At 42.0% G+C, this 25141-nt stretch overlaps 1 protein-coding gene across 1 annotated transcript in view; it reads right to left on the bottom strand.

Annotated features, from left to right (window-relative positions):
• Positions 1 to 11568: 11568 nt before the first annotated feature.
• mtor (mechanistic target of rapamycin kinase) overlaps positions 11569 to 25141 on the bottom strand; it is a 72656-nt gene continuing 59083 nt past the window's right edge. The window contains exons 42-58 of the mRNA XM_019863058.1: positions 24581 to 24679; positions 24358 to 24480; positions 24020 to 24202; positions 23711 to 23845; positions 22126 to 22300; positions 20030 to 20165; positions 19778 to 19925; positions 16809 to 16931; positions 16357 to 16439; positions 16207 to 16279; positions 16051 to 16125; positions 15766 to 15901; positions 14508 to 14573; positions 14341 to 14421; positions 14111 to 14191; positions 13585 to 13690; positions 11569 to 13328 (exon numbers count right to left, since the gene is read on the bottom strand). Coding sequence (XP_019718617.1) covers positions 13313 to 13328; positions 13585 to 13690; positions 14111 to 14191; positions 14341 to 14421; positions 14508 to 14573; positions 15766 to 15901; positions 16051 to 16125; positions 16207 to 16279; positions 16357 to 16439; positions 16809 to 16931; positions 19778 to 19925; positions 20030 to 20165; positions 22126 to 22300; positions 23711 to 23845; positions 24020 to 24202; positions 24358 to 24480; positions 24581 to 24679 — 1839 coding nt within the window. The 3' untranslated portion in view covers positions 11569 to 13312. The remainder of the gene's footprint in view (positions 13329 to 13584; positions 13691 to 14110; positions 14192 to 14340; positions 14422 to 14507; positions 14574 to 15765; positions 15902 to 16050; positions 16126 to 16206; positions 16280 to 16356; positions 16440 to 16808; positions 16932 to 19777; positions 19926 to 20029; positions 20166 to 22125; positions 22301 to 23710; positions 23846 to 24019; positions 24203 to 24357; positions 24481 to 24580; positions 24680 to 25141) is intronic.

Raw genomic sequence — 25141 nt, 5'->3', positions numbered from 1 at the left:
CATTTTTTTTTTGTATCTAAAGCTCATTCTGATATGTTCAACTTTGGCTTGAAACACCAAGCAAAAATCTATTGTTCTAATAACTTCTGAGTCGGGGAACTTGTAAATCAAGGACCGTTGTATGTACCGGTATGTAGCCAATTAAAAAGTCAACTTTCTAAGGTCCCCTTTTAGATTTAGGAACTAAATAAGGAGATGTGAAGAAAGAATAGGAGAGAGTTGGCGATTTCTGCCAAGACAAGAGAAATCAGCTCCAAATAAGGCCAAAAGTGAGCCCGCTCTTGACTTCTCGTTGATGCCCTGGCAGCACTGTCAGGTTCTCTGTTCCCACAAGTACGGCTTTGTCAAACCGAGACCATGTCACATCCTCACCCCGCTGCAACGCCATCATGGCCGGCCGCTTTTGTTTCTCCTGTGCAAGTGACTAATTGATCCTGGGAGAGAGGAGAAGGAGCAGTAGGGCTTTTGTCTCGGGAACCGCTGAATAATGTGGCGTTAGGGGAGAAGAGAGCTGCTGATAAAAGCGGGGGCAGAGAACGAACAGGATGCAAACCGTGCTTGGGATAATGTAGCTGCAGTGCTATCTCATTTCCCCACACAAAAGTAGCACGACTACTTTGTAAATGAAAGTCAGTCAGGCGAACGGTGCCCCTCACGCTCTGGCACCCCCTGCTTGAGATAATGGCCGTATGCACATTGTTGCTGCAGACACAAGATTGACTCAGAAGAAAGACGTGTGGGGGTAGGAAACATAAAACACATAAATGTGTGACTGTATCCTTCTTTGCAGTATTTTCTCAGAAATGAGGAAAATGCCTCACACAAGTATCCACCTCAAATAACAGCTAGATCCAGAACCTCCTGGTCTTAACTTGGAGGATAGAAAGACTGAACTGCTGGCTACCGTATTTTCCGCACTAAAAGGAGCCCCTAAAAGCGTTCATTTTTCTCAAAAGCCGACAGTGTGCCTTATAATCCAATGCGCCTTGTATATGGATCAATATTCAGAGTTCTTGGACGGATTTTGGATCTTAAATGTTCCGTAAAGCGTTTTGTTACAGCTGCAGCAGTTGTGAAAGCTCTATATAAATGAAGCTTTATTGTATTGTATTCTCTTTAGTGTCGCTCCATCTAGTGGATGCATAATGCAACCGCAGCCATTTTTGTAGCTTCTATTCTATGCGCCTTAAAATGCGGTGCGCCCTATATGTGAAAACTGTTTTCAATAGGCCAGTCATTGAAGGTGCATCTTAAACTCCAAAGCGCCTTATCGTGCGGAAAATACGATACATTTCTTCAAAGTAGGCTAGACCTTGTTTTAGTTTAGGCAAATGGGTTTAAGGTTTCTTTCGTTCAGATAATGGTCTTTTTATTTTGTGTGTGTGACTAAAACAGAACAATAGCCAATGAAGTCACACATGGATGACACAAGGATGCCGGAACCAAATAGGGGATCAACTGGTGGTCTTAGTTGTTTGGTATATGTGTCCCAAACATTCACCACAATAGGAACGACATGGACTTTACATCTCAAGAACTCGAGTAGAAGAGGTCTCATCGTCAATGTACTGTAGCTAGCAGACTAGCAAACTATTAGCCTAGCTTGTTCTTTTTTTTTTTTTTCTTTTCTTCAACTGCTACCCTGTTGCCTCTCACAGGTTAGTCAGGTGGACAGGGTGAGTGGATATCGTCAATAGAACATGTAACTAAGTACAGTGTATGATTTTTTTTTTCAATTTTTTTTAATCAAATTACCCGATGTAGTGCAAATTACAGCCGGCGTTCCGTGTGAAATCAATTCTTAACGTCTTTCTTTCAAGTGACACTTCACACATTCGAGCATGGAGCTATTCCTGGCAGCTTGGTGGAAACATAGCTGACGTTATTTTCCATCATGAGCCACGGTATATGGTTTGTGGGTTTAATGTTCACGCTAAAAGCACTTTTGAAATGGGGTGAAGAGGAAGGATTTACATGGAAAAGAGGTCAGCTGCATTACACCCCCTTTCCTTCAGTAGCTGTGGCCTTGTCACATATGGTTAAGCTTATTGGGTATATGGGTGATGGGGTGCGCAGGTCACTGCACCAGCATGCCTCACAACATCACCACGCCCGGGCTACAGTAAGAATAGTGCACTGACTCATATTTCAACGCGTGCGTTTCTGTGCACGGATGAGGCATGGTAAATGAATGGAGATAAGAGCAGAAAAGTGGATGGGCTGGCTGCACACAGCTTCATCTCTTTGTGATGTGGTATATTGCGTCCCGTGTTTCTTGCACGCACGCGGCATGAGGATCGCATGTTCAGGTGGAAAGGAGCGGGCAAAGTTCGTGCTAAAATAAGACATTTAAATGTTGAAATGTGGTTGCAAAGACAACATCCTCGTGGCTTGACTGTTTGCTATGAGACTTTTTTGTTCTCAATGAAATCCTTCATTTGACTTTCTTGGTGGCTCAATAACGATCAAGGCACTCATGCGCACATTTCATTTTGAATGAAGCTTTCAACTTTCTGACATATCAGCAGAATATTGATCATTTTGAGCTTTGTAGGTGACCACTGAATGATGGGCAAAGTATGGACCGGGGGCCACGAACTGAATAGCCCGCTCCATTGTTTAATCGGGCCCACCCAGCATTAAAAATATCAAGAGTCCCGTATTATTTGTTGCAGATGTTTCTCTAAAATCATTTCATTAAATTGCTACGCTTGCATACGCAGTTGCCACAAACAACTGCACGATTTCGTACGAAAAAACAATTTAGAGAACGCTCAGGATTGAGCATAAAGCAGTCAGTCCGAGATGGTCCAAGACACACCAATGAAAATGTATTCAGGGAATTGCGCTTATTTAAATGATATGACAACAAATGTGAATTGTACTGTGACTATTGTATTTATATTGCACTTAATTGAACTTATTGACCTTATCCATATTTATATTTATATTGCACTTAATTGAACTGTGTTTTCTTTTCTCTTCTTTCTACCCTCAATCTTGCTGCTGAAGGCTGTAAATTTCCCCAGTGTGGGACAAATAAAGGATATCTTATCTTATCTTATCTTATCTTATCTCGAGAAGTCCGCCGACTGGCAGAGAGTTCTTATTCCTGTCGATCTCTGACAGGGGCAGGGTGCCCATCGGGGATTTTTGGAAGATATGTAAATCTTCCCGAACAGCCAGTGTATTTGCTGGCCAGTTATGGCCATCGCGGCTGTGAGCAGCCGCCCCCACTTTTCCATCCATTTTAAAATTCCAGTATGGCCTTTGAGCACAAAAATCTGCCCACCCGTGATATTGCAAAATTTTGAATCGAGGAAGGATAATGCATTTTAGATGGGACCAACACAATGTTCACTTTGGTCTGGAAATTTCATTTCATTTATCCATCCATCTATCCATTTTCTAATCCGCTTATCCTCATGAAGGTCGCGGGCATGCTGGAGCCTATCCCAGCTGTCTTCGGGCAGTAGGTGGGGTACAGCGAGAACTGGTTGACAGCCATGTCATGAACTACGACAGTATGAGTGATGGTGTCCCATATTTCCCACGTTAATATCCCGCCAAATAAATATCCCCCAAAAACTAATTGTTAACTTGCACGAAGCTGGAGAGGGTCACAACAGTAATTCAGAAAAAGGTGGTCGGTTTTGAGACTGCTGTCCTACTTCAGGGCCTGGACGCATAACTATCACCGACAGTAAAATGAATAATTAAGTTCATCTGAGAAATTTTCAAGCGAACACAACAACATATTCCCACATTAACGTCCCGCATTAATATCAACAAATTGTAAGAACGACAAATTCAGCGTGCATTTGTATGTACAGATAGGTCAGTCTAAAAGTGACAAACCGATAGTGAATCATCAGGGTTTGCTGTGTTTTCTCACAGAGGCCAATCTAATCTGAACTCATTCCTTCTTGCCGGCCCCTTTCACACCCTAATCGGTGAGACTTAACAGCAAAATCAATTTCCAACACCCAGCAGAGGGGCCCACTGCTTCACCACTGTGTCTGATTGATGACGCATAGGTGCCATCTCACGGGGTGCTGCTTTTTATCGCAGCCTCAGACTTGGTCACCGTTCAGTGCTTTTTTTATGACAAATAACAGGAGATGTAATAGCCATACACCCCCGCTGCGTAAATCTGGGCGTTGATGGCCAATCTGAGACAGGTGGAAGACAGGCCCGCATCAACAAGTTATTTAGTCTGAAGCATCGGGTTCAAGGGGCTAAAGAACTTGGAAGAGTCAGCAGAATCCGAAAAGATGGCCTGCTTGTGCTATAAACTAATACTTTATTTTTTTCCCGACAAACATTTGTGCGGCTGTTGCTAGTGGGCAATACAATGAATGCTGATGACATTCAAGACTTGTATAGACTTCTTGCTGACACAGACGCCATGTGTCAGACAGAATAATAAACATTTCTCCCATATGCCTCAAATATGAAAAAGTGCAGAAGGGGACGGGGATGATTCTTGGTCAAAATGATGCTGGTCTGTAAGGAACCAATGTGTGACTTCCATCAATTCATTTCCTGCAATGTTTACCCTCATTAGTGTTGCGGGTGAGCAGCCTTGTTCAAAAAGCATCTGAAACCAAAGAGTTGCCTTTGTTGTCTCCTGCATCCTTTACTCGATTTAGAAGCACTTATCATCAGGGACACTGAGGGAGCCTCTGCAAGGCCCAATGACGTCATTGTCACCAATTAATAGAACAAGGTTGGAGGGGCTGGTTCAGATTTTCTGACTCATACAATAACACACACACACTTTGAGATTTTTCATCTCAAGAAGCACTGCCTGTGAACCATGTAATTCACAAAACAGCACAATTAACAATTGTTAACTTGCATGAAGCTGGAGAGGCTTCACAACAGTAATTCAAAAAAAGGTGGTCGATTTTGAGACTGCTGTTCTACTTCAGGGCCTGGACGCATTACTATCCCGGACAGTAAAATGAATAAATAAGTTCATCTGAGAAATCTTTCTAGCGAACATCACACCACCTGTTTGCCAATTGGAGTTTAACAGAAATGGGCAATGCACAAAGACACAAAAAAACAGTGGGAAAATAAAAATCGACAGAACGACATCAACCGACGAAAATATGCCCTCAGAAATGACCTGATCAGAATCCTGACCTCAACCCGAATGAGATGCTGTGGCATAACTTAAAAAGAGCCATTCACGCCACACATCCGAATAAAATTGATGAACTGAAACAATTTTATAAAAAGGAACGCTCCCAAATTCTAATCTACAACTACAGGAACATTTGGTTGAGGTTATTTCTAAAAAAGGAAGCCCAACTTGATATTCAATCCAAAGGTCCATAGTGAATACTTTTCCCAGTTGTGCTCAATTAAAAAAGTGTAACTAACTGTTTGTGTTGGGTTAGTTTCAGAAAACTGTGTCTGTCTACCTTTGATGACCACTGCATGCTGAAATCCTGGTAATCCCAAATGGTTCACATCCTTTTTTTTCTTGCAACTACGTGTACACTTAGCTTGTGGGAGCTAATGTCGATGCAAAATTATGCAAAACTGAGGGCTGACAATCAACTGGCACCGTTGCTTTTTCGGATTACTGAAATTTGTCATGTGTTTTGATTATGTTTGCATCATTAGACAAGAATTTATGGCTATAAATGAGGGTTGCTTAGACTTCATTAAGGGTGTGCAGGAACAGAGCGTGACGATTCGCTCTGTGACTGCTCAGGGGCTTGGATTCCAAATTTGGGGGAAATCCTGTTCTAATAATAAGTACATTTACGGCGATTACGTTGATTTCTATAGTACCGTGGTGAATTTACGACATAAACAGGCCACTTATCTAGTTCAGCGTCCCCCTGCAAGCAAGCTTCCATAAAGTTGACCCCGTGACTGCCACTTGATGCTGATAGCATGGCAAGCTTTTGTTCACGAGGTCATTCTTCAAGGCTTTTGGCTTGGAGATCGAAGTGTTGCAAGTTCAAGACACGCTGGGGGGTAATTGGGACTGGTTGCTGAAGAAAGGCCTTTAGGTGTCCTCAAGCGGGGGAGGGCATGATGCAGATGTGCAGTTATTTCTATCTGACATCCCACAAAGTGAATTGAAGCACACCTCTCGCTTCACAAAAATAACAGTTGTGGTAGCCTCCGACTAATTTCACTCATTTGGATCAACGGTGGTTCTAAATGGGTGGATCGCACCGAAGTAATCATGTCGGAGTACAACAACAGTCAATTGCTCCTCACAGTTTATTGTTTCAGAATTTCTTTTTTGTCCTTCCGGTAAAGAATGACGAGCAGTGAGGTTAAGGATGGATCAAGTGATTGCGTTAAATCTGATAAATGGCTGCGTTCAAAGAGGCGAGTAAAGGTGAACACGCTGGACTGGTTGCCAATCAATCACAGGGCGTTTTGAATTGAAATTCACCCGGCGCCAGCAGGTAATCTACGTGAACCAGTACAATGTTGAAAACTATGTGCCGTGCATACACAGTCATGAAAATGTGAAGCCGTGAACACTCTCCAGACAGTGAAATATCACCGTGGAGCATTTTGGTCCAATTTCGACTCTTTGGCTCCTTAGCCCGTGTCGGGAAAATGAGTCTAGTCGCTTAATGCATCTCTGCAATCCAACAAGTGTGTGATGCATTCCAAATGACAATGCGGCGATGTCAGGTAGTTACTGAGACGCGCATTTGAAAATTGTGATCTTTATTCAGAGCACTTTGTCAAAGTGCGCAAGCTCTGAACCACGAGCATGTCTGGAGAACGGACTTTCAACTGAGCTGTCGCACACAATTCATATCTAAACGAGTGGATCACTTGAGGCGGATAAAATGTTAAGGTCGCATGTGGTGGAACTTTGGAATAATACTTTCAGTCTCCCGCTGCAGAAACCGTAATAGTCCAATGGTGAAACACGTGGATGACTCAAAAGGTTCAAGGCTTGAGGCTAAAACAGACCTTTTACCTCCCACTGACCCGACTAACACCACTTAGGTGTCCAGTGGGATAATGACATGACGATGGAAGAAAAGGTTGGATTACATCAGCATGGCTGCACACAGGACACAATGCACCTTCAATCAGACTTTGTTTCTTCTGGAGGCTTCCTGTGGAGCAAAAGTGGCCAGAACTACTGTCGTTCAAGAGATATCTAGAATGTAGTTATGCACTAACCACTGAGATGTGAAGGAAAATATCAGCCTTACTCCCACTTTCACAGTTACCATAAAGCACCGGTGTCAAAGTCGAGGCCCGGGGGCCAGATCTGGCCCGCCACATCATTTTATGTGGCCCGCGAAAGCAATTCAAGCATGCCAATTTCCATGACGCTTGCTAACGTCTGAACCAAAATCTCAAATTGTCGTATAGAATGTAATAAATACAATGTTTCAAAAATCCCTTATTCTTGACTTCTGATGTCAAAACTAGTTATCCATCTGTTTGTTGTTCGTTGTATATGTAATATGTGGAGGTGGTTAAACATTTATATGGTTTGACAAAACTCATAATGGCCCTCCAAGGGAAACCGTAACTACAATGTGGCCCGTGACAAAAATGAGTTTGACACCCCCGCCATAAAGGGATGCGTTTGCATATCGAGTCTAGTAGCTAGTCCTGTCAACTGGCCAACAAAGTATGATCAAAATCTATTTGATTTAGCGCACATTATGTAACCGTATGACCTTCAATAACAGATTCCAATTAGAGTAGAGGCATGCTAACCTGGTTTTTAAAAAGGAGAACACGATTCTCTGTCTTTGCCACTCCAGCCAACATTTCCATCCACATTTGCTCCCGCTATACACGCACGTACACTACTGTGCGTGCATTCATATCTGTTCATATTCTTTCTTTTGTTTTCTTCCCCACTTACTCAAGATTTGTCAAATGGCATTTAACCCTGGAGAACCCACGGGGTCAAATTTGGCCCCTATAAATTCTGCTACTCATATGCTACTCTTAAATCCCAAAGGGTCAAATTTGGCCCTCATCCTAAATTAGGATTAAAGCATTGAATATTTGAAAAAACATTTTGGTGTTCAGTGAACATATAGCAGTTATTTAATGTAAAATTCATCATTTTCCAAAGAAGAAAAGGGTTCTTGGGTTCTCCAGGGTTAAATTTAGAAAATGTAGACAGACAAAAGGTATTACAATGGCCTACTGCCCGAAGACAGCTAGGATAGGCTGCGGCACACCCGCGACCCTCATGAGGATAAGCGGGTTTGAAAATGGACGGATGGATGTTTGCAGAGAAGACTAACAGGCAGGGAAACTAAGCACGTTCAAAAGCGCCCTTCCAGAACAGCCAATCTCTGGTGGCCTAAACCGCTGTCAGCTTCATCGATACAGGCTTTCCAGCACGGTGAACAAAGACAGCCCGACAACTGGCTGCAGTCTGGCGGCGCTTAACAACTTCACAGCCTGCTAACTAACAAACTCCTGCAGCGGGCCGTCAATTTGGCCACCGTCTTTCTGGTTCGACGCGGCCGGAAGAAAGAGACGTGAGGTGGGAAGGTTGTGGAGGCGGGTGGAGGGGGTAGGGGTGTTGTCTCAGGTTCTTTGTGAGCAACTTTGAAAGTAGTACTTAAATGCGATTTTCTCTTGGAGCTCTACACTTTCACACCTGATTTATGCCTCTTTAGAAGAGCAATACATTTTCATGACATCTTAATTAAATCCAATGTGCAGGCCTCAAGCTGAAGCAAGAAGGCCTGCACTCTGTCTTACTTTGCCTGTGATCCCTGAGGTGAAAATGAATTGTGTTTTCCCATTCACTAGTTGGATTTCCCGTTTTTATTTTACTTCACTTGTTTGCAGTCGGAGCTTTCAGTGGGTCCAGTTTTCCAGAATGCCATAGAAACCCCAGACTCATGCACATGTGACAAAGTACCTGTACACTAAACTGAGTAAGAAATTTGGCCAGTTATTCCAGTGATTGTTGTCTTTGTTTTGAGCTTTTACGATCAACACTCTTCACAGCCAGTCATTTGCATTATTAGTTTGGAATTTTTTTTAATGTGCCAGACACCCTTCCTGAGACAACACATTTGTTGTTGTTGTTATTTTTAATATATTTATTGTTATATCAGTGGGTGGGTATTGGGACACTGGCCAGCAATCAAATTTGCGCTGTCTGCATGAACGGCAGCAGCCATGTACCACTAAACTGCACCTGATGTCTTTAGCATTTGCGAGCGCTACAAATTGCTGGCTTTGACTTTCCATTGCAAGTGCTTGAGATGCAAGCTGAAATGTAAAAAGAATAAAAAAAAAGTGCAGTTCATGTCCAACACATTTGATCTTAACCCTTTCAGGAACAGCGGTTACTACAGTGGATAGTTTTCCATGTTATCAGGTTACAAGGTGCATGAAAGGGTTGAATCGGAAGATGCCCACATTCATATCATTAAGCAAATATTTTGGATTCCATATGGTATTTCATGATGTGTTGTCATCTTGACAAAGTTTAATGTTAGTGGCCACCTTTTTTTGTCGTGACAACCCCCTGAGTGTTTTTTTTTTTTTTTTTTTAATCACTCATGAGCTACCATTGCTTAAGTTCATGACGACTTTTGGCGAAACATCTGAAGTTACACCCAAGTGGAAGGAAAAGATATCCTGTCACCCGATCCCAGTCATGTCGTTTCCAAAACTTGCCGTGAAGGTAGCGGTTGGGGCCGAGAACAGAGATGGGATCATTTTTTTTGTTGTTGTTGAGGACAGCAGCATCTCGACTTGTCTTGAATGCTCATCCAAAGTTGCGCTGCTCAAGAATTCAGTCGTCATGACTCAATGAGACAGTGAGGAGAATACAAAGTAGCAGGGAGATGAGAGGACCTAGCCACTAATCTTGTTCTGAAGTAACGTTAATGCTCTGAACTGTATTTAATAAAGATTGAGAAGATTACCGGTAGATTAGTGGTCCTTTTTTAATTGAAAACCTGAACCCCTTTTTTTGTGGAACACTTGATGCGGCCCAGACACACCCGACTATCTCCAGTGGCCTGCACATACGTTGAGTAGGTGACACCTGATCAACAATGATGGATGAGCTAAATTAAGCGGAACAATTTCAAAGTGGCTCATGTATTGTTTAATTTTTCTGTATGCATCCAATGGAAGAGAAACTGGACTCACCCATTGCAAACGTAACTTTTTTTTCCTTACGTCTGCCTTTTATGTATGGCCTGTATATATTGGCTGCAACAATAATAAATTATTTCCATCCATCCATCCATTTTCTGATCCGCTTTATTCTCACAAGGGTCGCGGGGCGTGCTGGAGCCTATCCCAGCTATCTTAGGGGACACCCTGGACCGGTTGCCAGCCAATCGCAGGGCACACACTCACACCTAGGGATAATTTTGAGTGTTTAATCAGCCTACCATGCATGTTTTTGGAATGTGGGAGGAAACCGGAGTACCCGGAGAAAACCCACGCAGGTACGGGGAGAAGATGCAAAACACCACACAGGAAGGCCGGAGCTGGAATCGAACCCAGTACTTCTGCACTGTGAGATCCACGCGCTAACCACTAACCCACCAGGCCACCCTTATAAATGATTTTTGTGACATTATTTAAGCCTGAAAATGTTGATGGCTTATTTCCAATGTCTGGTACCTGGCTAGCTCGATCCCAAACTGCTGTCATCAATTCTTGCCTTTCTCCAGGGAGTAGCGTTTGTCCCCACCGACTTACTTCCGACCGAAACCAGCACTGTTTTGCTGTGAAGTCAGTCCATATAGACAGTTGGTACACAGCAAAATCCCTCCCTCAATCGATGGAACCTATTTACCATGAGCTATTGACTCACCTGCCCCTCAGCAGTCTCTATGGCATGTGCTGACAAAACACAAACAAATTAGGCGAGCGAGGAAGAACAACAGAAATGGAAGCAGGCGGCGTATGAAAAGACACATTTTGTCTAATGAGGCTTTGGCAGCGGCGGGGGCGTGGGGGGTGAGACGGGGCCGAATGGAAAAAAAAAAGGGAGAAACAGAGGAGAGGAAAATAAAGAGGAATGGGTCGATGGGAACAGATAATCACGAGGGCTCTGTCCCAATGTGTAGAGTGTGACATTGCAGAGGTGAGGGAAGAGATCAATGGGCTGCTTTTTGTTGATCTGTAATCCGTAACTATCAATAAGTAATTAACCTACAAAAGGAGAACGTGGGAGATAGAGAGGGAACAACAACGGGGGGACATATAAAACACCGGCAATTTGGCTTTGGGACGAGGGTAAACACTGTGTCGCTGCTGTTAGACAAGTCATCTAATCTCTTTTCTGGGCCAAATGTGCAACAGCATATGCATCCCAGGACTGCTCAGCTTTCCAAAGAACATTTCGTCGTCTATCTGCAGCCTGATCACAACATCCTCTTTTGCCAAAGACGGAGGGAGGACGGTCTTATTAGGAGTCAGAGTGCCCTCTGTGGGCAAGAAAAGAAAAACAAGAGGAAGGATAGCAGCAAATCTGCCTGCGGCTAAAATGCGCAAGCCTTCATTTTCCTTAATTGAGAGCACAAACGGTGGCCAAATGAACAAAACACAAGGCCAAAAGCGTGTCTGTACATGTTTAATGGCACACAATGCCTATACAGCGTGTCATGAGGATTTCAAGTTTCATTCATATCATGTCATGGATTACACATTGAGTTTGAAGTTCATAAAAAGGCGAACCTTTGTACTGAAACGTCACATTAATCAATTAACGTACGACATGACCACACAACTGGGTGTCTAAGAAGCATCTAGCGTGCAAAGTAAAATTGTGTTGCTGTCAAAATGGCCAAAGTAGAAAACTGTTAGCCAGGAGTTATTGCTGGGGGGCTCGCAGCATGTACACTTAAATTAGGATAATCGGGTAAAAACTGAGCTTGGAAGTAGCTTTTCCCCCCAAAAACATGCCATGGAAAGAGACCACAATGCTCCACAGTAGAGGGAAAAAGGACTGAAAGAGCAAAAGCTACACTGTGTAAAAACAGACAGTGGGGAACTCCAAAGTTGAAATTTGGAGTACAACCGACATTTTGGAGAACACTGAGTGAAGGTGGAAATTGCGATTTTAGCTTCTCCGGCTAGCTGCCATGAGCTAAAATTAAGAGTGTTTAACAAGTGTTGAGCTGTTTCAAATATTGTTGATACGTGTATGACAATATAGTTCAAATGTTATGTGAAGGGAATATATGGAAAATTATTAATGTGATTAATTTTGATTATTTTGGGGCTACAACGTCCTTTCTCCACAATGCATTTCTATGGTTGTCAGTTAGGCGCAGATTTTCACTATGTGAGGTCCACCTTCACCAATGGGACCTTATATACTATCAACAGAGGCATGCCTTTCCAAATGAAGCCAAATCAACTGAATCTACCAAAGATGGATTCCAATTAAGATGTAGGAACCTCTCAAGGATGCTCAATGGAAACCTGAGCTCAGTTTTGAGCTTTGTGGCAAAAGCTGTCATTACTTATTCTATGTAGATGTCATTTGTTTCAGTTTTTTTATTTTTAAGAAATTGTCACCAAAAAGCCCTGCCAAAAACCCAACAAAAAAACAAAACTTTTTTTTTCTATTTCACATCATTATAGGGTGTTGTGTGGAGAATTTTGAGGGAAACAAATTATTCCATGTTGGAATGAGGCTGTAACAAACTACAAAAAAATCAAGTGCGGTGTTTCTTTCCAGATACACCGCTGAGTACAGCCCATTTTCCAAAACTTGGCAGGAAGGTCAATAGTCGTCAATTTAACAAACTGTCAATTTAAATTTGGCCGATGGGTAAGCAGGGTAGGATGAGGGCTGGAAAACTTCATGAAACAGCTCTGCCCCTACAACAAGCCAATTTCAACGTTACGAGGGTGTTTGCCGATGTCCTCCGTTTAACTGGGCTCAAATTCAGCAATTAGTTCTTTCTCCAATATAAGCAGTAAAATGATGTCCATAATTCTTGATCATTGATGTGAGCATAACACAAACGTTAAGACGTCTGGGAACTGTTTTCAATTCATAATAATTCATAATGTCTCTTTTAAAATGACATTTACAACCAAGAGTTCATAATGGTAACAGTTTGGACTCTAGAAAATTGTTCCAGATGCAATTCTCTCTTTGGGAAATGTTGCTTTAAAAATCGACCTAACTGAAGTTCATCAATGTCACAGAACAGATTGTGATCGACTTTCAAGGCACAACTGTACAGTTTCGTCTAGGAATTAGTGTGACGGTTGAGTTTGAGAATGTGTCTTCATAATTCATTGTTAAGAATGTCGAGTGTAAAAAATGGCTCCCAAAAATGGTTCTTCACCAGAAGGGACACCTAAAGAGAGATGACAAAAATGATATTATGAACAAGCCGGGTAAAAGTGTTTCACAGGGTTTACAAACAATGATGATCACAACTACGTACTTACAGTACTTTTTAAACTAGATTAACAGGAGTGTGTTCACTTTCACCGTTTTCATCATTATGGCTACAACAGACAATGGCAACTATCCTGGCAATGACACTGCCGATTGTAGACAAACAAACAAACACACAAAAAGCAGGCGTGGAAACAAACAGTGGTACCGACCATCCAATGTAACATTGGCACAGGTTCTCATGGGACGTGGCCTGCTTGATCAGAAGCTCTACTTGCGTTGGCACATCCAGCGTCTCGTCATGAGAGAAGTCTCGACCTGGAGGGATCACAGTCACATTAACCCTTTCGTGCGCCCTGTAACCTGATGACATGATAAGCTGTCCGCTGTAGTGACCGCTGTCCCTCAAAGGGTTAAAATGCAAAATTCCATTTGTTTGGATCGGCCAAAGAAAGGCCAGGTACTTCAACACCAGCCTTCTCTGAGGCCAAGTAAGAAAGAAAATAAACGGAGACACTTGAAGCATCATTTCCTTCACAGTTAAAGTGGCCAGGAGGAAAAAGCACACAGTCTGTGTGTGTCTGTTTATTGTGTGAAATGCCATGAAGTTAGAAGGGTGATCATTTTTGTTTTTGCATGTTTCATTTCATATTGACATTGATTTGTCATTGAAGAAGTGTGATTGTGACCGTTAAGTGTGGAACCTGAAGCTGACTGGTTGAAGGCTGCAGAACTTACCTGTCAGTTTATCTCGCACTCTGTTGATAATTTGAATGGCTTTTTTGTTGAGGGCTTCGGGTTGCACCAAGCCATCGCCAACTGACACAGACAAAGAGTTATTGACTAGAAATTTCAAATCTCAGACTCTTGCAAAGGTATCAAAGTGCGTTGGCGAAGCAGTGGGCAGAAGTGGCCTCGTTCGACAATCAAAACAAGAGCAAATAAAGTGTGAAAAGGCAACAACTCACTGAATGAGTGAATGGATTCAGGCACTGTGGTCCCTGGTTTCTTGTGCGTAGCTTCACCCATTTCTATTCCCTCAAGGGCTTCTGCGTAAGAGGACAGAACACTGTCAGGGGAGTGTGGGGGAGGGGAGGGCATTTTTGTACAAATTCAAGCAACACCGGTGACTCACCTACAGACTGACCCGCCGTGTACGAGTCTGTCCTCGTGCGTGAGCGCTTGTTGCCTTTTGTGTTAGCTGGGGGGGGCAAATCATGTTTGTTAGCGATGACCACAACAACTTGGCTTTTAGTTTGTTTTGTTGAAAAAAAGTGCTGTGAATTCTACTTCTGAGTCAAAAAAAACACAGTCAGGTGGAAAGATTTTTCTGCTGTTAAAAAAAAAAAAAAAAGAAGTTATTATTGGACTACAGACAGTTACAATTAGCAGTGCACCATTCATTTGTATTTACAGAAAGAAACACCCAATCATAATTAAAGAGCAGAACCAAAAAGTCCCAATTTTCACATTGATACATTTCCTTTTAAATCTGCTCTTCAAACTTTTTTTTTTAAATGAAGGGCTACAGCTTCCTAGACTTAGGTTTGAAACAAAAAGCCTAATTTACAGTGAACATGATGGGGAAGGATACATATATCAATGCATATGTGATTGACCAATTCCAACCTCATCACTCTTTATCTGACAACAATTTTTTTTTATCTAATAGTACGTCACCATCTGTTCTGTGAATCTGTTCTGTTGCCTGAAATGACCTTGAAAATTGAAGGAAAAGGAGAAATTTGTACTTGAAATGCTTTGTGTCACGACAATGCCTGCCAGCCTTCCATTAAAGCGCCTAAATCCTGTTTCCTTTGTCCAGCCTTGCAGTTGAGAGACATTATTTCATAAAGTAATCATCTGTCATTCTGTCACAGGCAGAGAAAACGGTCACACTGAGCCAGACTGCCGTCAAAACGCATCAAATCCGCACACCGCAATTTCTATTTGTGATGTAGCTCGCTCAAAGAGTTATATCTTTATTTATGTTGATTTTTTTTCTTCTTAAGAATGAAACTAGGTAACTTATTAACACGTTTGGGAGATGCTGTACAAAGCAGGACTTCTCATACTACAGTTCGAAATAGTTTGGTACGAAATAGTAGCATACATTAAAAAAGTAACAATAAAATCGGATGTCTTCGGTGTTTGTTCTTTTTCTTCGTGCGCTTCATTTTTTTACATTTGTAAGCATGGGGCTGAAGGAGTTTCTCCCAGAAGCTTTGTGCCTTGTCAATATTGATTTTTTTTTCCATCAATGTCAATTTATCTCACGTTATTTCAGTGCCAACGTGCATTTTTGTTTCTTTAATAGAACATACTGTATGCTTCCGCAAGAAAATGCTGAAACCACGGAGGACGATGTTAAATTGTCCTAAATGGTTCCTTACTGTCCATGAGTCTCCAATTGAGCAGCGGGTCGTAGACGAAGGCCTCCAGCACGGCCATGACACTGTCTCTGTGCTCCCTCAGCACTTCCATGACCGTGTGGCATGTGATTCGGTAGTTACCGTCCAAGCCTGTCACCTTGCGCACAGTCAAAAACACGCAAATTACTGGCCGCAAACACAAACGTTGTACACAATCGCAGTTTTCTGTCAGGACAAATCAATTCTAGATGAGTCCAGTATTTGCGACCAAAGGCTAAATACAGATGAAGATGTTGTGCCGGTTACCTCCATGGCATTGGTCAGCATCCTTGTCAATCTGAAGGGAATCTTTTCAGGAAATTTTTCTCGAGTCATGGCGACCTGATGAATGTAATCCTGGTTAATATTGGGGCCAAAATAATTGTATGATGCGTGCATGTTGCATAAATAAATTCCTCTTACCTCAAAACAATCTCCAAAGTCTATATGGAGGATCTTTCCACTTAACCGATCTAACATCAAGTTCGACGGATGTCTGTGAAGAACAGAAACATAATCTCCTTTCAAAACAATGTTGAACAATGGTAACTTTGATCTTGTCGATGAGTCCACCTGTCGCCCAGTCCCAGGATGTAGCCGACCATTGACATTACAGCCAAGGAGCGAGTATAATTCGTCCTCCTATCAAACCACACCTGCAGGAGAAATTATGACTGGGTTACAAAATGTCTAAATGAGCTGTGCAAGATGACAAACAAGATAAAAGGCCTTTTTTTTCTCAACACCTAATCTCTGAGCATTTGCAGAGGTTCACAAACTAATAAAAATTGCAGCTGCAGGGCTACTTATTAAAGTGAGGCACGGTGCCTTCAATGACACTTTCCTTGTCCTACAATAGTTCCTCTTTTATTGCAGCGTTTCTTATTTTAGATGTGTTTGTCAAGTGTCCTTGACATTTCACCCTTGAACCAGTGAGGGCCGATGCTGAAAAGATCATGTCCACTCATTTATCCTTGCCAGTGCTGCCAACAAGAAAAAAAAAAAAAAGAAGCAGAGCATCTCACCTCCGAACTGGGGCTCTTTAGCCACAAAAGCTTTGCCAGGTCATCCCCGGCAGTGTTGTTGACTGCGTGCTCAAACACCTCCACTTTCTCCATCAGTGTCAGGTGGTCATAGTCAGGCGCCATCTGGAAGAAAAACCAACCACTGCATGACTTTTCACCCCAACCAAGAAAATCACCAGAATCCAGTGCTACGCACCAACAAACAAGGCAGCGCAGCAGCAAAAACACAATTTATATGAATGCTTAAAATAGGTCATTAACAAAAGACAAAATACATTATACTGACATGAAACTTCAGTTCCAAAATAGGTCAAGATAACATGAGAAAGGAGCAAAGAGTGGGCAATGTTGTCAAGTGGGGAATTAAAATCAGTGGCAGACAATTAAAATCTTTCTGTGCTTTTTCAAAACTTGGTCATAGGAAGCATTGTCTTTCCTCACAAAATGGTCCACAAAATGGCATGGTTTGCTCGGATCACAAAACTGAAAATTACATTGATCAGATTTCCATCAGCAAAACATCACGAACAAATCTTGAAGAGGTTAAGTGTAATTTTTTTTTCTGCAGTAAAAAAATACAAACAACAACAAAAACAAACAAACAGCGGAACATTCAACTCAGCCATGTCCAGGCTCAAAAACATCAGAGGGAAATTGCAACCTATTCCGCCTGCTAGGTCAACTGGAAGAAGAACGGAGCACGGCTCAATAGTGGCAAAGCATTGAGAGCTTGGAGTGGGGCATGTGAAGACATGCGGAAAAAGGATGAGAAAGAATATGGAAGAAATATCAGGGGACACTCTGCAGAAACTGCCAACTCAGGGAAAAAGCGAAGGACGCAATCAAAAAATAGCTACAAAAGCAAAAAGCACAGCTTGAATACTCCCTAGCAAAGTGAAAAGGAGAATCAAGGAAGACAAAAGAGAGCTCATCAGTAACCTTGCAACCCAGGCCGAAGACTCAGCCAATCAACCCACCAAAACTACAATGTAACACGGATATGAACGAGTAATTACAAAAACCTAGAGTCCTCGACAGACCAAAATGAGTCGAGGAAGGAAAACTACTCAAAAGGAAGGAACAATTAAGGACAAGGGGCAGAGCACTTCACAAACAAGTACAAAAAAAAAAAACAAAAAAAAAACCAAGAAAAAAAAAAGGATATAAAACAACTGCAGGATCCCAAAGCACAAGGGTTGGACGGAATAACACCGGAAACCATCAAAGCCTTCCCAGAAACAGCTACAGCACTACCCAGCTATTCAGCTGAAGAAGAAAAAGAGCCAAGCAACTAAGCTGAAGGGCACCAAGTAAAACTTTCCAAAAAAAACAAAACAAAACAAAACCTCAAGGACTGCAAAAACAAACAAACAAAAAAACTACATGGGGAATCATGTGTACATCCGTTCCAGGGAAGATTCCAAGAAGAGTTATTCTAGATAGGCTCTCCAAAGAAACAAAAGAAAAACAACAACAAGCTGGTTTCTGATAAAATAGCTCCTGCACCGACCGCAACGCCACTCTATGCATCATCAGCAGGCCCTGGAGCACACTTCTGTGAGCCTCACCAGTCTCAAATTCGCCTTGGTATACAATTAAATAAAGCACACCTTTGATTTGATCCCTTTCTTTTTTTTTTCTTCCATTTTTGAACAAATGAATTACGAGCAAAATCAAATCAGCGAATATCATGAAGCCAAAAAAAAAAAAAAATTTTTTTTTTTTTAAATGTTTTAATGTCTCACTCTATTGGCTGAAACTAGATGCTGGTTTATTGTTATTGACTATTTGTTAATTAGATATCGTAACGCTTGGGACATTACATTGTTGCAAAATCTCTTTCAATTCCTTTTTTATACTATCAAAAGAAAATCGTGCGGCACAAAGCAATTAAGGAGTCCAAATGCATCTTCGTTTAAGATGGATTAGTCTTTATTAGACAACAAATGAATGTAAATAGCATCTTGTGTTTTGATGAATCTATTTGAAATGTAACCTTTAGTTAGCAGTTGGTGTCTTTTTTTTTTTTTTTTTTGGGTAAAATTGTCATTTCAAAACAACAGATGGCAGAAACAGTGAAGGCCATGTGTTTGCTTAATTAAACATAAATCTGCATTGTACAAAATGAATGATAATTTGTTGTGCAAATGTGTTTGCGCCTCAGTGTTGCTCTCTGAATTTAAGGACCGGTACGTAGGTGTTGGGGGCAAATGCGAAAAACAAATCAATACAGGCTGTAATTCAACACACTGGTGACGCCATGACAAAAAAATAAATAAATAAAACAAACAAACAAAAAAAAAAAACAAAAACAAAAAAAAAAAACACATAAAAACGATCATGTGTTTCGGTAAGCATTATGCTCTTAGGAGGTTAAAGGCAATGAAGGCACTTTAGGACAACTGTAACAATGGGAACATTTGCATATATGACATAACAGTGATGAATCACCAGTTCCGATATGGTATGATTAAAATTTCCCTGGCCCTTTTGCGAAGTTGACGGATAACAGCTCACAGGTTTCAAGTCGATTCTAATAGAGGAAAAAAAACAAACAAACCCCAATCAAATTCTTCCTGAATTCCAAAAACACCCATCGGGTGATGGATGCGCAGTCACCGAGTCCCATGAAAGACACGACATAAATGCAGCTCGGATTATGACTTATTGTCAAGCTAAAACTAAACGATGCCAAATGTGGAATTGATAACAAACAAAGGGGGTTTCAAAAATGATAAAAACTGGCTTTTGAATTTAAAATAGAAGAAACTAAAATGACACTGTGGCGAACCTTGGCAAGAAAGAATTGCATGACATAAATCATTATATGCTCAACATTTGTGAATTATTCACTGAGAAACATAAAATGAGGAAAGCTGCCGACATCAGCAAACTTGAAACCCATTCTAGGATCGGTCCCTTTCGCTAACAGTTTTGAGGAAAAAGGACTTCAGGCAGTGATTACATACCCTGAGCATGATGCGATGTTCAATGTTCAGCAGGATCTTTTTCTTTTCTCTGTAGTCTCGAATGAGAGCGTGCAGGGTGTCACAGTGGGGCACCCAGCCGATCAGGCCTGAGTTTGTGGACAAAGGGATCACTGCGTAGCGCTGGATGCTAACGTGTGCGACACATGAAGGATAACAAATATTAATTCCGTGAGGGATGGGTTTTCGACAAAGATGCTACTGTGCATGAATACGCGACGGCAGTTAGCCTACCTGAGGTTCTTGCGCAAAGAGGCGGGGTCGTTTGCGAGCAGCGTGTTGACCAGACCAAATAGCTGCATGACTCTCTCATCCTGCCTGAGGTCCTCGTGGCCCTTTAACAGGAACATGAACTCATGGCCGTTGCTACCTGCAGAGGGAGCCACAAAACACAACATTGATGACGTTACCTGAGTGCAAGACGAATCATTCTTCAACTGCCTCTATATGTTAATGTCCTTTTGGAAAAAAGATGGCCAAGTTTCCATATCATGAATATAGACTAGACTTCAAGGAGGGATCACTGAGATCACTTTAAAAGTCCTACAGTTTGAAAGAGTTGTGGCTGCATGATTGTGGTTCTCGGAGAGTAATTTGTGCTCAAGCTTTAATATTAGATTTGTATAGTTGTTTGCTCCTCAAGACCATCCAAGCGATGCAACGCGTTTCCCGCCGCCAGAGAGGTCTGACAGTAAAATCTCGGAGCCCCGTAGCGGGTGACAGGTCTTAATCTGATGTCTTGCTCCAGAGGTCAGTTGATTTATTGCCTTTCATCTTTTACAGCGCGCGTTGTGTATCACTGAGGGCGCAACATGAGAACGAGGTACGACGCTGCCCAGTGCAAAGTGGGAGGTAAAGTGCAGCGTTTGTGATTAATAGCAGCGTGATTTGGCTTCGAGACAAGGTGACTTTACGGTGGCGTGGCAATTTTTTTAAAGGCCTTTCAGTGTGATATTTCTCACCATACAGCACAGCAAATGGGATAGTCTCGCTGTTATTTATTTATGCCTCCAAATTGTTGTCCAAAATTGGTATTAGGGAAGAAGTCTGATTTATGTGCAAATGGAAATTTTTATCACTACGATGATGGAACTGTTAATGTCAAACAATCTGTTCTGCAATTTTGATTCACCTCCAGCTGTTCGGAGTTGGAATCAAAATTTACTTCGAGGAAAGAATAGAAATTCCACCATTGGCCATCTTAAACCATTTACTACACGGGCACTTTTTTAAGTAACATGAACATTTGTAACTGTAATACAAGTGTAAAAATAACTTAATCATAACACAATACTGACCTTTAATTTCGAGAAGGAACTAATATGCAGAAGGACGTGACTAATTTGGAAGACGAGTCTCTTGACATGAACACCATCACTTCCAGCTGTATATTCCCAGTCAACTTTTAATTTTATGTAAGCGAACTGCGGTGCACTCACAGTTAGGCATTTGTGACTTGCATGTTTTTTTTCCCCCCTTAGTATTTTAGAATCATAGTCACAGCAGGAGAGCTACACCCAAGGCAGACTCTGATCTCAAGTGAAGTGCCCTTCTCAAAACTGTTATTCTCAACATAACGAACTTCAGCAATCACACTTGCCATTGGTAATTGTCTTTTACATGTCCAATGAACTGGCAAATAACTATCTTCTAATATTCCCTGAAAAAAAAAAAAAAAGCTGCTGCTGCTGTGCTCAGGCCAAAGCGATACCCGTTTTGCTTTGGCGCATCTTGATGTGAAGTCAAGGAAGTATGATAAAGTGAGTTAAGCCATGCACACACATTCTTTTAGACGTAGGAAGCCCTTTGCTTCGACTGGATTTGGTGGCATGTCATGGTCACTAGGTTGCTGATTTATGTGAGACGGCACACCGGTCAACTGGTTAGCATGTCCGCCTCCCAATGCATGTTCTCCCCGTGTCTGTGTGGGTTTTCTCTGGGTACTCCAGTTTCCTCCCACATTCCAAAAAATATGCATGGCAGGCTAATTTAACACTCTAACTTGTCCCTAGGTGTGATTGTGAGCGTGAACGGTTATTCGTCTCTGTGTGCCCTGCGATTAGCTGGCAACAGGTTCAGGTTGTCCCCCACCTACTGCCCGAAGACAGCTGGGATAGGCTCCGGCACGCCCACGACCCTCGTGACGATTAAGCAGTTTAAGAGAATGGATGGATCGATGTTTGTGTGCATGTGTGTGTACACGTGTGTAACTCTTGTGCAGTTTGACATCTGTGCTCATACAATTTTAGGACAAGTTAAAGTTAAGCCAAAGAATCACAAACCTTTTTCTCAAACCCGACAAACTAAAGCAAACTGCCGATAATCCTTACCCATAATGGTGAGTTTTCGTGGGCGCTGCTTGGAGGTGATGACCTGCAGGGACGGCGCGATGGACTGGATGCGAATGATTGGCTGGTTGGGGTCATAGGTGCCCGGGACGGCCAGTTCCAGGTCGCGGCACATCAGCAATTTAGGAGAAACATACTGCAGCTCCAGAGAAGTAAGCTGCATAGAATTTTGAGAGGATCAGTTAATGAGATGGTCTGATGATGCAGCAGAGGAAGCTTCTTTTTGTACCATATGGGAAAAAAAGCTGCACTGGTTAGCACATCTGTCTCACAGCGCAGAGTTCATAGGTTCAAATTCAAGCTCCAGCTTTCCTGTGTGGGGTTTGCATGTTCTCTCCATGACTGCGCGAGTTTTCTTTGGGTACTCCGGTTTCCTCTCACATTCCATGCATGGTAGGTTTACTGAAGACTATAAATTGTCTTATCTATGTGTGGTCTGTGACTGGCTCGGGACCATTTCAGGGTGTACCCTGGCCTGAAGTCATCTGGGATAGCCTACTGTACTGCATACTGTACCTGCAACCCTTTTGAGTATAAGCGGTGTAGGGAATGGATGGATGGATGAATGATCAAAACTGCAACTGCCACCAATGCCTCAAGTATATCATCGCTGTCGGGCAGAATCCGTGTACTGTCAAAATGACAACTTTTCAGGAAAAAAAGAAGACAGTTTGTTTGAGTCCTCAGTCACTGCTTTGTTCAAGTTGTACTATACCTTACACTGCTATGATATGCCTTTGCACAGTGCATACTCACATCAACACACCACCACGCCAAAAATACATTCAAAGGCTAATTTAATAGGATAAAAAACCCAACTAATTGATTATGCTGTCATTGATTAAAATAGTACAAATAATGGAACCAGTGGCAGCTGTGCACTTCAAAGTCTGCGGTCATGACGAGCCCCCACCGTGCAAAAAGTCGTTTGAAATGTTGATTGAAGTGTTTACGTGAAGTTTGTTTAGATTGGCTAAAGAAATATACCCGCTCTGTGAATTCAAAACAAATTCCATTGGGATTGGGCCTTTTTATTCCAATTGAGGTGTTTACATGGAGCATTTTCATTCTGTTGGTTTGCGGTTTCACTTTAATTGGAACACAAGACTCCATGTAAATGCCGCTAGTGTGAAACTCTAGAGGCAAGACCAGTGCCCTCCACCGAAACCGGTATGAGCGAAGGGATTTTTTTTTTCCTATTCTGTCATATTTTTCGTAAGTAAAAAGCTGGATTTTCACCAAACAGTGGAGTTCAGTTAGCCATGATGATACAGATTGGACTGGTTGGTCCTGATCTAGCTTGTGAGTGTACTGTAGATGGAATAGTAACAGCTCTGTCACCCGAGTAAAGAATGTGACATCATAGCAGTGCAACACACATCATCAATCCAGCAACGAAAATGTAGGTCACGCACTGATAATCACTTTTCTCTGATTTGCTGAAAACTTATCAGCATAGTCGAGAGACTGCATTGCACTGTACGGTAACTTACATGTGTAGAATATAAAATAGCTGAGAAAGTCAGAATTGGTCATAAGACATTCGTGTTGGCGCAGCTTTGCTTACCTGTGGCAACTGTTTGGAGATGCGTCTGAACACATGATAGTAAAGGTCCCAGGCCTGTGTCAAGTCCTTCACATTTCCAGAGCGCATGTACTTCCTGCACCAATCCTGAGCCTCCATCAGGTCTCTGCCATAAGCCTTTAGCATGAATAAAAATAAGTGATTTAATCCTTGAACGTTGCTTGATTAATAACCTTCGTTTTGAATTCTTTCATTTTTATGGTGCCCGTGATATATATTTTTTTTTTGTCATGAGGTCAGAACTAGGTGTACTTTCTGGTGTTACGATGAAGAGGGGAGCCAGACACAGACCTGATTAAATGACGTTTCTTTCAGGGTCTGCGGCCCCCTCTCCATCATGGCGTGCAGAGGTTCCAGCACAGCAAACATGCCCTTGACATTGCGCTCCCCAAAGTAGAGACGTGAAGCCTCCTCGAGGCCCTCGTGCCACATCTCATGCCACAAGATGGCAACTCGGATGAGCTCCTCGCTAACCTGGATGAAGGACACAAAAGTATAGACAACAGAATAATGACTCATACCACCAAAATATGCGGTTGTCATTCAACAGCTTAGTCAAAAATACTTTGATGATGATGTCACAATTCATATATGCATTGTTTAAGTAAAAAATACAATTGTGTCCATACCATGATGGCTTGCTGAACCAGAGTGTTGCAGTGTTCACACATGTTTTTCAGGATTTTATTTGCAGCATTGTGGCGAGCCGTGGTGGTAGATTTTGAGGCCACAGTTAGTGGGTAGATCAACGCCTGGAGAGGAACGGTTCGTAGTTTAGCAATGGTTATTGCTTTATATATTGTTTCAGGACAAAAAGGGGGAGCTCATTTAGCAGTAGAAGTGCAAACCTACTTGTGGATGATATCTCCCAATGTCTGTTAGCAACTGGTGGATGAGGCGACCCACCAGAGGACGAGGAGTATCAATCCGAGCAATGAGCTGTGGGATCACCTGAATAGGAAATACGAAGATGAGCACTAAATTATATAGTTTTCACCTCAATAGTCGCCTTCAAAAAATAACTTGAGCTGAGGGATTGACAGAGAAAACTTGTTTGAAAATGTACAGAATTCATTAAGGGTTAAATCAAATGCCATCAAATGCTTCATATTGATCAAGACGAAACTGCTTTTACGTGAAGGTCGATTTTTTTCCCCCCCCAATGCATTGGGCAACAATTACATGTTTCCACGAATAGCGGAGGTCGACTGTCAGTGAAATTTAAAATGTTCACTTATTACTCATTCCTATTATTTTTTTTTTACACTGGCGATTGAGTCCCCCCCCAATGCATTGGGCAACAATTACATGTTTCCACGAATAGCGGAGGTCGACTGTCAGTGAAATTTAAAATGTTCACTTATTACTCATTCCTATTATTTTTTTTACACTGGCGATTGAGAAACTATAGGT

Source organism: Hippocampus comes, unplaced genomic scaffold, assembly GCF_001891065.2.
Source record: "Hippocampus comes isolate QL1 unplaced genomic scaffold, H_comes_QL1_v1.1 scaffold1, whole genome shotgun sequence".
NCBI classification, from domain to species: domain Eukaryota; kingdom Metazoa; phylum Chordata; class Actinopteri; order Syngnathiformes; family Syngnathidae; genus Hippocampus; species Hippocampus comes.
Note: the sequence above shows the minus strand (reverse complement) of the source record. Positions and strands in the feature narration are given on the sequence as shown.